Source organism: Electrophorus electricus, chromosome 7, assembly GCF_013358815.1.
Source record: "Electrophorus electricus isolate fEleEle1 chromosome 7, fEleEle1.pri, whole genome shotgun sequence".
NCBI lineage: Eukaryota > Metazoa > Chordata > Actinopteri > Gymnotiformes > Gymnotidae > Electrophorus > Electrophorus electricus.
The window spans coordinates 26,082,265-26,097,264 of record NC_049541.1 but is presented as its reverse complement, the minus strand read 5'-3'; the positions used below and the strand labels follow the sequence as shown (position 1 = coordinate 26,097,264).

Genomic DNA, 15,000 nt, shown 5'->3' with positions numbered 1-15,000 from the left:
AAAGGAAGTGCTGTGAAATAACCTTTGGGATTGTGGGAAACGGGGTACAGGAAGGGAGGCAGCGGCACAATGCATGCGATTCATGCAGCCCTGGGGTGGTGGGGGGGGTTCCCCTGATGGAGACCAGCACACACAGACAGTTAGAGAGACCTGATGCTCGATGCCTGCATCCTGTTGGGCTGTGGGTGTGTGTGTGCGTGCATATGTGTATTAGTGAATATATTTCTTTATCGGCATAGATGTGTGTGTGTGTGTGTGTGTGTGTGTGTGTGTGTGTGTGTGTGTGTGTGTATATATACGGCGTATACTGTGCACTTTACAGCGCGTGCGTTTTTCCCACGCAGCTGCTTCTGAGGGAGTCCCAGAGCCCATTGCTGAGGAAGAAGAGGAGCCCACTCTTCATCAGGAGGCCACTGCCCGACTACTCAAGAAAAATCCACCCTCCAAGAAGGTCCGGAGGAAGACAGGTAAGCTATCGTCCCACACGTCCCGCCACCCCACCCACCCACCTGGGCCTGTGGAACGCGCTTCTGGGGTTTGGTCCCCAGTCGTGTGGACGGAGCACTGTGTCACCCTGGGTGTCTGGGTGTCCCGCACTGGGCCATCTGGTTCTACTCTCCTCTGGTCTCCTCCCTGCCCGCTCCCCCCTGGCCTGATTGGCCATAATAGCTGATGAATTGCAATTTTTCCGGTCATTATCAAACTCGAGATTTCACCATGATGCTCCAAATATGGGGAGTTTATTTATTTATTTTTGGAAATGAATCAAAGCTGTGTGCCTTGTGTCTGACTAAAATGTGTAGCAGAGAGGGGAGAGCACTGTGTGTGTGTGTGTGTGTGTGTGTGTGTGTGTGTAGGGAATACCTTCATGCCCACAGGAAATGAACATACTGTTGTTGTTTTTTGTATACCCATGATTTTCCAGTATGTGGGGGGGGCTGGTTTCAGGGGCTGGTTTCTGCATCTCTGCTGCATGCGGACGGCTCTGCCCAGCTCGCGCAGGTGCCTGCCGGCTTGGCTGAGCCTCCAAGCTGGACCCAACGCCTGTGGTTTCCAATAACGTCTCATTCGCATGCACGTGCATATGCACACACAGCGAGGAATAATCATAATGTTTGGTGTTCATCCCGCACCACATTAGAAGCGTCTGCTAACCAAGCTCTCTGCTCTCTGTGTGTGTGTGTGCGTGTGTGTGTGCGTGTGTGTGTGCGTGTGTGTGTGCGTGTGTGTGTGCGTGCGTGCGTGCTCGTGTTTGAACATGCTCAATCCACATGCCTTAATGTGGTTAATCCACCCAGGCATCGTAGATAATGAGCAAAACCGCACTGAGGAGCTGGAGGAACTTGGGCGATCCTTAAATGCGCACACACACACGCACGCCCCCGTGTGTGTTTTCTGCACCTCTCGCCCGCCAACAGAATCCAATTAAAGCACCGAAAGCAAAACAGGTAAAACAAACACTGGGAGAACAAGTGCGCTTAGCACGGGGACGCTGCCACACGCCACCATTGCAAGCAGCAGCTGGAAACCCAAGACAAACAGATGAACTAGAGACCCAAACAGCCTTGCTCAAAGGATGCAGTTTCAACGCGTCACGTGGCAGAATCCATCAGTCATGTCTGCGGTGTCGGTAGATGAAAGACCTCCGAATACCGTTTAAGACGACGTGAATGGCCATATCTTAAGAACGTGACGTGAACAGCCATGTCTTAAGAAGGCTCAGTGGTAAACGCACGATGCTGTTCTTATAGGCTGGAACTGAAAACAGTGTGTAATGTTTAGCAGATGTCTAGTCATTTTATTCCAGTCTTTACGGGTCTTGCTTCAGTATGCAAAACGTGGTCACGGCCCCAAAAAGTTTGACGGCTCGAGCGCGGGAGGAGCAGGAGGAGGAGGCGTATGCCGGATCTGCAGCGGAGCTGTACGTGGGCCGTCTGAAGCCTCCCGGCCGCCTCCAGATTTTGGATACCACCTGTGCCAAAAAACACACAGACTCCCCCTCCCCCTTCCTCACCTCATAAAGGACGCAGGAGATCCAGGACACCTGAAAGAGCTCCGAGCAGGCTCCGAGAAGCAACCGTGGAAATGATGTGACTTCTTAATTAGTTTAGTTTGTAGTGCACATCTTCATATGAGGGTGGGGGTGGTTGATGGTCTGGGGGTTGTTTTTTAAAGTAAAGCAAGGTGCAACTGCCGGGGTGTACGCTTCAATAGCCAGATCTCACACACACACACACACACACACTCTCACACACACACACACACACTCACACAGAGCCGTCATAAAGATAATTAGGGAGAAGGCACCTCCGAGCAGGGTGCAGAACAGGCAGGAAGCATCTCTATGGAGTTGAAAGGCTTCAAACAGGAGGCTTTGGATGTGCACTGCTCTTCTCCCTGGGCAGAACACATGAAAGCAGGACGAAACCGAGATGAAAGGGAGAGTGTCTTTTCTTTCAGTCTCATCACCCCTCCCCCATCTCTCTCACTCACACACACACACACACACACACACACACACACACACACACACACACACACACACAAACAGTAGCCTACTTGCAATTACAGCACTACTAGACCGACTCTCATGGGCTCCGTGGGTGCTCCCTGGTCCTAGTGGACGTTCCCGTCGGAGCAGAGATCTGGCCGCCCTGGTCCTGTCCTCGCTGCAATAAAGGTGATTGTTGGCGAATTTGGAGTGGCAGTCCAAGGATCTCACCTCTCACTCCGGAAAGTCTGGCTGGTCAGCCGGCTGGGGAAGGAAACTTGGAGAAAACTCCTGAAGTTTTCTCACTCCTGCCGTGAACTTGGTAGCAGGTGGGTGGTTCTCCCGCAGGTTCGTGGGCTCTGCCCTGGGGCTGGAGGTCTGGAGCTGTGAAACTCTCCCAGAACCCCAGACCAAGCGGCCCAGTCCCACTGATCCGGGTGTCAGCCCTGCTTTCTCCTCCTTGTATCGGTGTTCAGATGTTCCACCTGGTTTCTGACGCCAGACCTGTGTCTGCACCTACAAATACAAATATAACACGTGTAGTCATAGTTTTCAATCACATTGCGTATCCAGTTCGGTCTCCTGTCCCGTTGCGTTCTGGCGCTTGCCCACTGCTCCGCGTATGGGCTAGTGAATGTTTCCAGCGCTGCGCTGTTTTGCTGGTGACTGGCTTCGGTTAAAACTCATTTACGGGTATCGTCATAAGCATGGCCGTCTTCTTCAGCTGTTCGCCCTCTCCAGGGAGCGCTCGAGAAGAGAGAGAGAGAGAGAGAGAGAGACAGAGGAAGCGAGAGATGGAGAGAGCTGTGGTTTATGGCCCTGGTGTCCTGGCTGGGGTTAAGTTAGCAGGTACACGGAGCTCAGCCTAAACGCTCTAAACCTCCAGAGATCGCTGTGTGCTCGGAGACCCCACCCCCACCGTTATGGCGGTTAGCCTGGGTCACCCGATCTCTGAGCGTCAGACGCAGGCCGGTGAGATGCAAGGAGCTGGGCTGCTGTGTCCGATCCTTCAGTCGCCTCTCAGCCAGCCTAGAGCAGGAGACCTCAACATCTCCTCGAGCTCTGTTTACAGTTCCCGTGTTTATTTTCCAGACCCTGTAGAGTGGCCTTCCCACGCTTGGCTCATGTTGGCCTGGCAAAGACTTCCTTGTAGGACTCACACGATCGCTCCTTGACTGCCCTGGCTCTGCATCATCGTCCGCCGCATCCCCTGGCAATTAGGGCCCGATTTGCCTGTATGTTTACCTTACTGTAGTAATGTTTCTGGAATGTTCTATCAGATGGAGATGGCGAGCGAGTGCGCCAGTTCCGTGCGCATGGAGAGTGGTCCCCGGGGCCTGATGGGTTGGCCCTGCCCTATTGGAGCGCGGCGGTGCGTGCGGCACTGTCTGTCTGCCACTCCTATTAAAATCTCGTTAAGCAGGTGTGCGAGGTCCAGGGAGTGGAACTGGACCAAGAGATGGCTATAAGCCATCCCAGACACACACACACACACACACAGGTGTGTGTATGTGGCGAGAGGGGGTCTGTTGCATGCTATTTTCCCTCTCTCTCTCTCTCTCTCTCTCTCTCTCTCTCTCTCTCTCTCTCTCTCTCCTTCTATCTTTCTATCTCCTGGGTTTTTTTTTCCTTTGGCACTCCACCTCTCAGTCTCTGCATCTCTTTCTCTCGTTCTTTGTCACCCTGATCTCTCTAACCCCACCCCCACACCCCCGGCTGCCCTCAGCCTTGTTGTTATTCTCAGAAAGACTTCAAGCTTTTTTCCGAGTTCCTGTGTTCCGGATCTGAAGTCTCCTTCTCCTGCTCCAGGCCTAACACGCATCGGAGCCACAGCGTAACCGTGTATCCATCATCAGTAATGGCGTACTCCTGCTGTGATCTTTTCAGTAGAATGGGACCTAATTAATGCACTGTTGGTGAAGAGAGTCCTCCCACGCGCACACACACGTGTGCGCACACACACACACACACACACACACACACACATCACACACACACACCCCACAGAGCCATATCCCTTACTTAAACAAAACAGACTGATTGCAGAGTGGGGCCTACACAGAGGCCGTCAGTTTGCACAGTAATAAAAGCTGCTATCCTTTCACAAGTTCTGCTTTTAACAAGAGACTTTTAATTTTGTGAGAAGGAAGCAATGAATTGTAAAATATACTTTTCCAGATCCTGGACGTTAAGTGTGTCGCGTACCCCTCTGCACACGGGATCAACCGCGTTCAATGACTAACATATGTGTGCTTTCCATGCTTCATACCTCTCTCTCTCTCTCTCTCTCACTCACTCACTCACACACGCGCGCGCGCGCGCACACACACACACACATACATATACATATACATACATACATACATACATACATACATACATACATATATATACATACATACATTTTTTTCTGTTTTCTCCTTTGCCAGTTGGTAGTCAGGGACAGTGGTAGTGGGGGCCAGATTTGTGAGGTCTAGTCATCACTGAGGACCAAGCGGTACGTGAGGGTCTGAGGTCAGTCGTCATGGGGAGCTGGTTCAGCGAGTGGAGGGTTATTGACTCTCTCTCTTGTCTCTTCACAGCTGTTCAGCGCTGAGAACATTCACCTTCTTTATTGGGTTGGTCAGGGGAGATTGGGGATTGGCCTACAGCGCTGGACTTTGTGTGTGTGTGTGTGTGTGTGTGTTTCATCAAATGAGGCTTCCAGATGTACGGTACATGGTTTTACTGAATGTTGTGTTGCACACGGCAGCTGCCAAAGGTCCAAGGCCACAACATTGTGAGGATACTACATACTTACATATATATACACACGAGTATACATTGAGTGAGTACATGTGAGGGGGGATGTGTGTGTGTGTGTGTGTGTGTGTGTGTGTGTGTGTGTGTGTGTGTGTGTGTGTGTGTGTGTGTGTGTGTGTGTGTGTGTGTGTGTGTGTGTATATATATATATATATATATATATATATATATATATATATATATATAGGTGTGTGTGTGTGTGTGTGTGTGTGTATATATTGTGTATGTGTTTGTGTGCATGTATGTGTTTGTGTGTGCGCGTTTCTGTGCCCCCCCCCCCGCCCTCTTTTTCTCTCTTTTTCTCTTTCCCACTCCCTCCGTCCCCCTCCCCAGGACACAGACAGAAACGTATCTGTCCTCGTGTCCAGCAGTGATTAGTCCCTTTCGCTGCCTTCTAAAAGCCGGGACGGCGTCCATTCCAAATATTGAAGGATGGAAATGAGAGACATTTCCAGGTAGCCCCCCTCCAGGGAGCCGCACTGTAGAGGGGTGTTGATGGCGCTGCTGTCCACACATGGCTTTAATTGCGTTAATTCATTAGCGCTGGCTCCGTCAGCCCGTGAAAACCCCGGGTCTGTGTGCCGGGGCCGGACCCGAGCCCGGTTCGGGGGGGAACTAGAGCCAGGAAAAGCCCGTGCTGGCCCAGGAGCGGTTCTGCCGTCGGCGAGTGTGACAGAGAGCTCTGTGAGGAATGGTACGAGTGGTCGTGTGCGTGCAGGGACCCACGTGCTCCCTGTGCACACTTAAACACTTTATTATGATTAATATATTACACACAGTAATTACAGCAAAATCCAAATTTTTTGAGTTGTTACACAACGCGGTCATTGCACAGCTCTGCCTGTGTAATTTATAAAACGCACGTTAAAAAAATACAGATTCTCCTAACACACAAACATCCCATAATAGCCAAAAGAGAACGGCACCTGGCTAGTTACACACACACACACACACACACACACACACACACACACACACACACACACACACACACACACACACACACACCCCCACCGACCAGATCTTAATGTTTTTTTAGTGTTTAGCGTTTTCAACGCACACACACACATGCATTTAACCTTTAGCACGTACACCTCAACACACACCACTTGGTGCTTTCACACACACACACACACACACACACACACACACACACACTCCCAAATGGAAGTCTCCCACACAGACATTCCACTCATACAGCGCGGCTGAGTGTCTGCGGCACTGGAGAGCTCCGCGGGGCTGGCCCCCGCGCGACCTACTCAGACGGATCTTTGTCCGCTAATCCCACTTCCTGTTTTTTTGTCTGCCCCGCGCAGATGAACGGGAGGCCCATGCCTCGCAGCCCAACCTGTGTATGTGTGTGTGTCCCCACGTCTGAAACGGCAACAGCACAGCCGTAGTGTGCTCCCCCGCAGTGCTAGCTGTCCTCCAGGCTGGCCTTATCAGAGCTCAGTGCTACAGAGGGGCCCGGCCGGAGAGAGGGCCGGAGGTCCCAGCTGCGACGTAGCCCGCCTGCCTGCGCTGTTTCCGGGCAGGGGTCTGGCCGCAGTGGCCCTGTGGAGGCCCTCGCGCGGTGCCTGCTCAGGCCTGATGGGGTTATTTGTGCAAGGTGGTGAGGTTGCTTCTTGGAATAATGCGAACATTTCTCGGAAGCCGTGACCCACTCTTGCAGCATTGGTTATTTGTGCATGCGCACGTGCACGTGTGCGTTTGCACTGCCAGGGTGTGTCGGAGGGAAGCCGTGCTTTTTGGTGTGTACCATTTTCTAAATAGCACAGCTTACCTCTTGTCCATGTTTCTTTCCCTCATTCTTCCATCTGGTGAAACAGGCATCGGGCTCCGTGGCCTCCGTTCTGCCCGCTCCGTTCGGGAGTTCTCTGGAGGATCAGGGATCCCTGGTTATGCCTTCCTGGAGCTGTGGGCCAGTCCCGCCAGATACGGCGCACACCCACACGTGTCTAATTACAGATGGGACGTCATGGTGTCTGCAAACGCTGTGCTAAAGACTTTATGATGTATCCTGTGAACCCTCTCGTTCAGTCACGTTTGAAGTAATCAGACACTTTCCTCTAACCCTCTCGTTCAGTCACGTTTGAGGTAATCAGACACTTTCCTCTAACCCTCTCGTTCAGTCACCTTTGAAGTAATCGGACACTTTCCGTTAACCCTCTAGTTCAGTCACGTTTGAAGTAATCGGACACTTTCCTCTAACCCTCTCGTTCAGTCACCTTTGAAGTAATCGGACACTTTCCTCTAACCCTCTCGTTCAGTCACCTTTGAAGTAATCAGACACTTTCCGTTAACCCTCTCGTTCAGTCACGTTTGAAGTAATCGGACACTTTCCGTTAACACACTCGTTCAGTCACGTTTGAAGTAATCGGACACTTTCCGTTAACACACTCGTTCAGTCACGTTTAAAGTAATCAGACACTTTCCATTAACCTTCTCGTTCAGTCACGTTTGAAGTAATCGGACACTTTCCGTTAACACACTCGTTCAGTCACGTTTGAAGTAATCAGACACTTTCCGTTAACCCTCTAGTTCAGTCACGTTTGAGGTAATCAGACACTTTCCGTTAACCCTCTCGTTCAGTCACGTTTGAGGTAATCAGACACTTTCCATTAACCCTCTCGTTCAGTCACGTTTGAGGTAATCAGACACTTTCCATTAACCCTCTCGTTCAGTCACGTTTGAAGTAATCAGACACTTTCCATTAACCCTCTCATTCAGTCACGTTTGAGGTAATCAGACACTTTCCGTTAACCCTCTCGTTCAGTCACGTTTGAAGTAATCGGACACTTTCCGTTAACACACTCGTTCAGTCACGTTTGAAGTAATCAGACACTTTCCGTTAACCCTCTAGTTCAGTCACGTTTGAGGTAATCAGACACTTTCCGTTAACCCTCTCGTTCAGTCACGTTTGAGGTAATCAGACACTTTCCGTTAATCCTCTCGTTCAGTCAAGTTTGAAGTAATCAGACACTTTTGTACGCTGAGCTTGAATACGTGGTGGAATGTCACTTACACTTTCAGCCAGGTGTGTCTTTGCCCATAATCCTCAGTGTGGTCATGACTGTGTGACACTGTTGCAGTTTGACTGGGTCCAATTTGTCAGACTGTTATTCCGAGGTCCAGTTCGTCAGCCTGTTATTCCGAGGTTATCCATACTGCCAGGTCATGGAGTTCCCTGACAGTCTCCCCCTCTTTGTCCCGTCTTGTCCTGTCATTCCCATCCTGTCCCATCCGAGTTGGCATGAGTAATGTTTCTGCAGGCTCAGCGCGTCCGGAGCAGGCGTGCACTTCCCAGAGGCTATGCAAGGTCAGCCAGGGGTCAGTCCCGCACCTCCCTTACCATCCCCACGCATATTTCTTATCTGATAAGTGCAAGCTGAATAGCTGAGCCAAGATTTGTGAGCTGCTTGCATGGGTGTGTGTGTCTGTGTGAGGCAGGGTTTGGCAGAGTGGTCCGTCTAGCTTGTGTGTTTGCAGGCATGTGGGTGTGAATGGCGGGGTGTTGAGTCCGCGTATGTGCGCATGTTGCCCCAGTCTGGTCCGAGCTCCTGTCCCCACAGGACCTGCCGGAGGAATCGCGCTCCGTTTTTTCCTTGTCCGTCTTCACTTCCCATCTTCTCTCACTTCATCCCTCCTCCCTCCTGTCCACACCTGTCCAGCGTCCGTCTTCCACCCACTTCCTCCAGTCAGCCATGAGACTGGCAAGTCTGAGTCTGCTCCTTCGAACAGTGCGAGGTTTAAACTCTCCAGTGAACATTTTCCCCCACAGCTCATAAATTTCCCACGCCCGCGCTGGCTTCTCGAGGAGTTCTATAATATGAGGAATGCCTTTTCTCATTTTTACCTCCTATGGTCTCCCAAAGAGCAGGCTGTCCTGTCCACCTGTCAGTGGTCTCTGATACCCTATCACTACACCTGTCTTCATGGATGCGCTCCCGTGGATGTACACAGAGGGTCTGGGCCCTTTATGCCTTGACTCCCAGGGCACCAGGGGAGACCAGCGGGTGGGTTTACTGGGTAAAGCTACACTGGTCCTAGTTTCACAGGAACGTTATGCCTGAAAGAACTCAGGCATTCTCTGAAAACAGTGAATGGAAGTCACTGGGCACAGGTTAGCACCATGACTTTTACAGTTAGTAATTACAGCTCCCTGAATTGGGATCAATTAATGGTTCTAGAATTAAGGACTTTTCAAATAATAACCTAGTAATGTTGATTCCTGAAAATTAACATTACTATGTAAAATTACGTTGAACAGCAATGTTGCAATTTTAGCCTTTTTTTGTCCCACAAACTAAAATAGATGGACCTTATAATGCAGTGACTCTCCAGTGCAATGACTCTTCTCTGTAGTCACTGTACAGTGCACTCACCCTCGGTGCAGTGACTCTCCACTGAGGGCTGTACCTCTAAAGAAGAGCTCTTCACGTTTCATAAGGTTCCCACACAATATCCCGATTAATAAACAGACAAGCACTGAACAGGACTGGATGAGGTCTGATGAATCTCTCAGGTAAATCTAACAGAAATCTAGTCTGAAGGTGTGGCGTAGCAGTTAAAAAATGTTTTGTCATGTTAAACCTTATGTTAAAACTGAAAGTTTGTAGCATCTTTCAAAGATTGATTTGATGACAGCCCGGTTTTCAAGCTAAAACACTTTTGGTTGTAAGCTATCAGCTCTTTTACCATAATATTTTTTTAGAAAACCTTCTTATGCCTTTGGACGATTGGTTCTCACTACCATTTCTCTCTTTTTCCTGTCCCCGGCTCTTCCCAAGTGTTCCTCTGTGTTTGGATTCTCCGACAGCTTGGACAGGCATGATTTAAGCCAAACTGATTGCTTTTTATAGCGGAGGCGAGCGTAAAATCTCACTCTGCAATGGAGCGCGTGAAATTTAGAACCCAAGCGAGGTCTCAGCACTTTTTCATTTGCACTCATTTGTGTATTTCTCTCTCTCTCTCTCTCTCTCTCCACAGCTTCTTGCTCAAGCTCTTCTCCTCTGTGTCTCTGTCCTGTCCTGCTCCTCCCTACGTCTCCCTGTCTGGCTCCATTTGTCCTTGCGTGTTCCATGTGGACACACCCCACACCCCCCAAAACTAGTGACAAACCCTTGCCGCGAGAGCGTCCGGCCGACTTGGACCCTGCGGGCTTAAAACAACAACAACAAAACAATAAACTAACATCGTTAGTCTTAGGACAACTTCCTCTGCGCTGTCAGCAGGGACTCAGCTAGGGGGGACCGCGACTGTGAGGTGCTCTCTCTCCTTTCGTTCCAGATCCGAAGCTCGGCAAAAACTCTTTGGCAAGGAGTGTCCTAAGAAATGCTAAGAAAAGCAAGCAAGCTTGTCCCTGAGATTTATCGGTTCGTTGAGGTCAGATTATGAAACGGGCAACGATCGGTGAGGTGGCGTTTTTCTTCTTCCTCTTCCTCTCCGCCCATCCCCCTCTTCCGGGCTCCGTCGGGCACTCCCGTGAGCGTGACGGCGACGTCTCTAAACGTGGTGCTTGTCTGTTTGTCTGATCGCTTGTGCGAGGCTCCTCTCCTTCGACCCGGTCCAGGAGCAAGGCTGTTCGTTCTCCAGACCTCCACAGCTGGTGGGATCACTTGTGCCCTGCGATGTTTCCCGTCCCTGCAGCGACCACTAATGGCCAACTCTTCTTTTAAGGCGCGCTGTCCTTTAAAAGCAGTAAAAGCGCGGGCGAGTCTCCTGGGGTCCTGGCCTGCCACAGCAGCTGTGCAAGGAACACATCCCTGTGCCAGGCAGGACGAGGGAGAGGTGGTGGCGGGATTACGTACCCCGCAGCGGTCTGGCCTGTGGGTGGGCAGATTGTCTCCTAGCAACGCGGAGGACCAGAGTTGTTCCAGAGACGCAGTTGCACGGAGCTTTTCATTAGTGAGGTGGAAGGGTGTGGGTGTGTGGGTGTGTGGGTGGGTGGCTGTGTGTGGTGAGATTAAATTATTCCCCCCAGCATCCCCTGTGGAAGTTGGTGATTTATTTGAGTCCTTCTCTGGGTTGCCAGCAGTAACGCGGGCCTGGGGTACAGCGAGGAGACTTTTCCCACTCTCTGAGCCAGCTTCCTGCAGACCACGGCTCATAGCCGCCCCTCTCACCACCGCCCCCCTCAGAGACACATATTAAAGGAACAAATCCTTTAGCCTCACATAAAAGGTGTGTGTGGGGGGGGGGGTCCTATTGGAGAGAAATTTAATGAGTGTGTGTGAAAATGGAACACCTCACACGTGTGACAGCAATGCACCCAACTGTTTCAAAACAGCCCTTACAGTCTTCATACGTGCCCTACAGTCTACATACATGCCCTACAGTCTACATACGTGCCCTACAGTCTACATACATCTCCTACAGTCTACATACGTGCCCTACAGTCTACATACGTGCCCTACAGTCTACATGCGTGCCCTACAGTCTACATGCATGCCCTACAGTCTACATGCATGCCCTACAGTCTACATACGTGCCCTACAGTCTACATGCGTGCCCTACAGTCTACATGCATGCCCTACAGTCTACATACATGCCCTACAGTCTACATACGTGCCCTACAGTCTACATACATCTCCTACAGTCTACATACGTGCCCTACAGTCTACATACGTGCCCTACAGTCTACATACATCTCCTACAGTCTACATACATGCCCTACAGTCTACATGCGTGCCCTACAGTCTACATACGTGCCCTACAGTCTACATACATCTCTTACAGTCTACATGCATGCCCTGCAGTCTACATACATCCTCACAGTCTACATAAATGCACTACATACAGCCCCTCCTCTCATTCCCTACAGCTCCAATCGTCTGCTCAGCCCCGGTGGCCTGCATACACCCCCCCAGAGGTCTGCTCTCACATGCCCAGTGCTCCGTCTCTCTGCTGGTCTGTCAGCAGCTGCTGTCTGTCCCGCAGCCTGGACTGCTCGGTTGCTCCCGAGAGAGCTCTCCCGCCCAGGAAACCTTCGCCTTCGCCACGGGGCTTCACGGCGTTCCCGGCGTTCCCAGTTCCAAACCCTAATTAATCACGCAACAGCGTGCAGACAGTTACCTCCCTCCTGAAATGGCTTATCTGTGGTAATAAAGTTAGGGGCCGCGAGGAGAGTGCGAGGGGTTCCTGCGTTCTTTTATTGCTGGTCGTTTCGACGGCAGCTGAAGGGTTTTTTTTCTTTCCCAGTGGAAGTTGAGCTGGGGTCAAGTCCGTGCGCTGGGAGCACTTACGAACGGCTCGGTGACGAAGACGAGTACACACGTACGTTAGAGACCACTTGTCCAGCGCTGAACTGTTGCAACACCAATAGCCTTGCGAGAGACAACGTGCAAGTTTGTGTGTGTGAGTGGGTGTGTTGTGTAGGTCTTTGTCTGTATGGGTGTGTATGTGTCTATCTGTGTTTTTGTGTGTGGGTGTATGTCTGTACGTGTCTGTGTGTGTGTGGGTGTCTGAAAGCTCATCGCTCCTGTTTCTCTCTCTCTCTGGAGAGCTGGACTGGGTCTGAGATGACTACAGTAAGCACGATGATCTCTGACCTGCTGAACTAACCCTGCAAGCTTGTTCTGCTCGCCTTGTATGCTAGTCTACTCTTCTGTTTTATTTTAGATTACATCCATCAGAACCTAATCTGCACCTAGTCTACGCTTCACTGCCCGGCAGCCGGAGTATACCACTTAAGATTCATGTGTCCATTTGGAAAATAATCTGAATCATCACCTTATTTTGACATGTGCTTTAGGTGTTATAGTCTGCTTTTTGTTTGTTTGTTTGCTCCTGTGTCCTCCGCTCGGCAGTATTAGGAGGCTGAGAGTTCTGCTCTCACTACATTTTCAGTGTTTGCCAGGCACTCTTATCCAGAGCTGCTTACATGTTTACCAGTATGACATCACGCGTGGCCCCACCACCTTCGTAGTACAGCTACCGAGAGAACTACAGGAGACCTGTCCCGAGAGACCTGTGGCCTGTCTCAGTCCTGTGCAGGCTGGGTGGGGATTCTGGATGGAGCTGGAGTTGTGAATGGAGCAGCAACATAACTCCAGTGGAGCTGAGACTTCCTCAAACAGGAACCCAAAGTCACTCAACCTGTGCAGAACTCACTCTCTCTCTCTCTCTCTCTCTCTCTCTCTCTCCCTCCACTGGCTCTGTTTGTTTGCCTCCTGACATTAATGTAGCTCATCTCCGTCCGTCTGAGTTGTGGGGATCTCTCTGCCTAAGCGCAGCGTTCCCAGGCCCTGGTCACGTCTCCCAGCTGGGCTGCTCCTCGCAGAGCGCCTAACAGGCACTGACTGGACTCTGCATTAGACTGCACCTCTGTGCACGGAGACTGTTTGCACTTACACTGTTCACTCCCAGTGCTGGTCAGACAGCGTTGGACGGTGTTTGCCTCATTTGCATAATTTAGCAAAATATTTTAGCAGCCCAAGTGGCAAATATTGGTCCTTCCCTGCGATCAAGGCGAAAGCAATCACGTGGTTTTAACTTTATTTAGGTTCGCTTCCTGAAATCCACATTTAATCCGATCCTGAAGCCCTCGTTAACAGAGGAATTTCATTCAAGGGGTCAACACCAGGGACCCAGTGTGAGAAACTGACTGAGATGAAAAACTGTGTGTCTTAAACCAGCATCAGAGCAGATAGACCCCTTATTCCTGTTTGAGTAAGCAATGCAGTCTGTGGATGAGTTGGGTATTAAAGTCCAACTCTCTCTCTCTCTCTCTCTCAGCCACTAGCCCACCTCTCCTACACTCTTCCTCATCCCAATCACGGCATCTTCTTTTCTCCATCTATCCCTCCACGCCTCTCTCCAAATAAACAATCCGTCCAAGTGCGAGCCCCCTCTGCGAGCTGGAGCGGACCTGCCCTCTTAAATCCCGGGGCAATCCGACACCGCACCACTGTTTGCTTTTAGTCCCGTCCGATTCAGAACGCCAGTGGCTGACGTCAGTGTTGGGACCTCGGGCAGTCTTCCATCTCTCTGTTCACTCATCTTTTTTCTCTCTCTCCCTCTTTCTCTCCCTCTCTCTCTCTCCCTCTCTCTCTCTCCCTCTCTCTCTCTCTCTCTCTCTCTCTCCCTCTCCCTCTCTCTCTCTCTCCCTCTCTCTCTCTCTCTCTCACTCTCTCTCTCTCTCTCTCTCTCTCTCTCTCTCTCTCTCTCTCCCTCTCTCCCTCTCTCTCTCTCTCTTTTCTTTATTTTGTACATTATTGTTTTTTTTCTTTAGTTTTGCATGAATGTAAGCAAAGCATTCTTGGATAAATGGAGTCTTGTGTGTGTGTGTGTGTGTGTGTGTGTGTGTGTGTGTGTGTGTCTCTGTCTCTGTCTCTGTCTTAAGCTTAAGCATCAGCACGTAATAGAGTTGCTTGTGTTCACCATTGTGTTGAAGACGGTTTGTGAATGTGAGCATTGTTCTTTGTTACTCACGATGCTCCCCTCCCATAATTCTCCCTCTCACAGCCCTCAGTCTGTGATATCGCGCATAAAACCTCCACCACACGAACCCCACGCACCTCCTCTCCCACTACACTAACCCCACACACCTCCTCTCCCACTACACGAGCCCCACACAGCTCCTTTCCCACTACACTAACCCCACGCACCTCCTCTCCCACTACACTAACCCCACACACCTCCTCTCCCACTACACGAGCCCCACACAGCTCCTTTCCCACTACACTAACCCCACACACCTCCTCTCC

General features: G+C 50.8%; 1 protein-coding gene across 2 annotated transcripts in view; it reads left to right on the top strand.

The window, feature by feature from the left end:
* The window catches only part of bbs9 (Bardet-Biedl syndrome 9), a 90,534-nt gene that overhangs the window by 55,102 nt on the left and 20,432 nt on the right, over positions 1–15,000 (top strand). For both annotated transcript variants that reach the window (XM_035528760.1, XM_035528759.1), the window contains one exon: positions 345–467. In XM_035528760.1, coding sequence (XP_035384653.1) covers positions 345–467 — 123 coding nt within the window. The remainder of the gene's footprint in view (positions 1–344; positions 468–15,000) is intronic.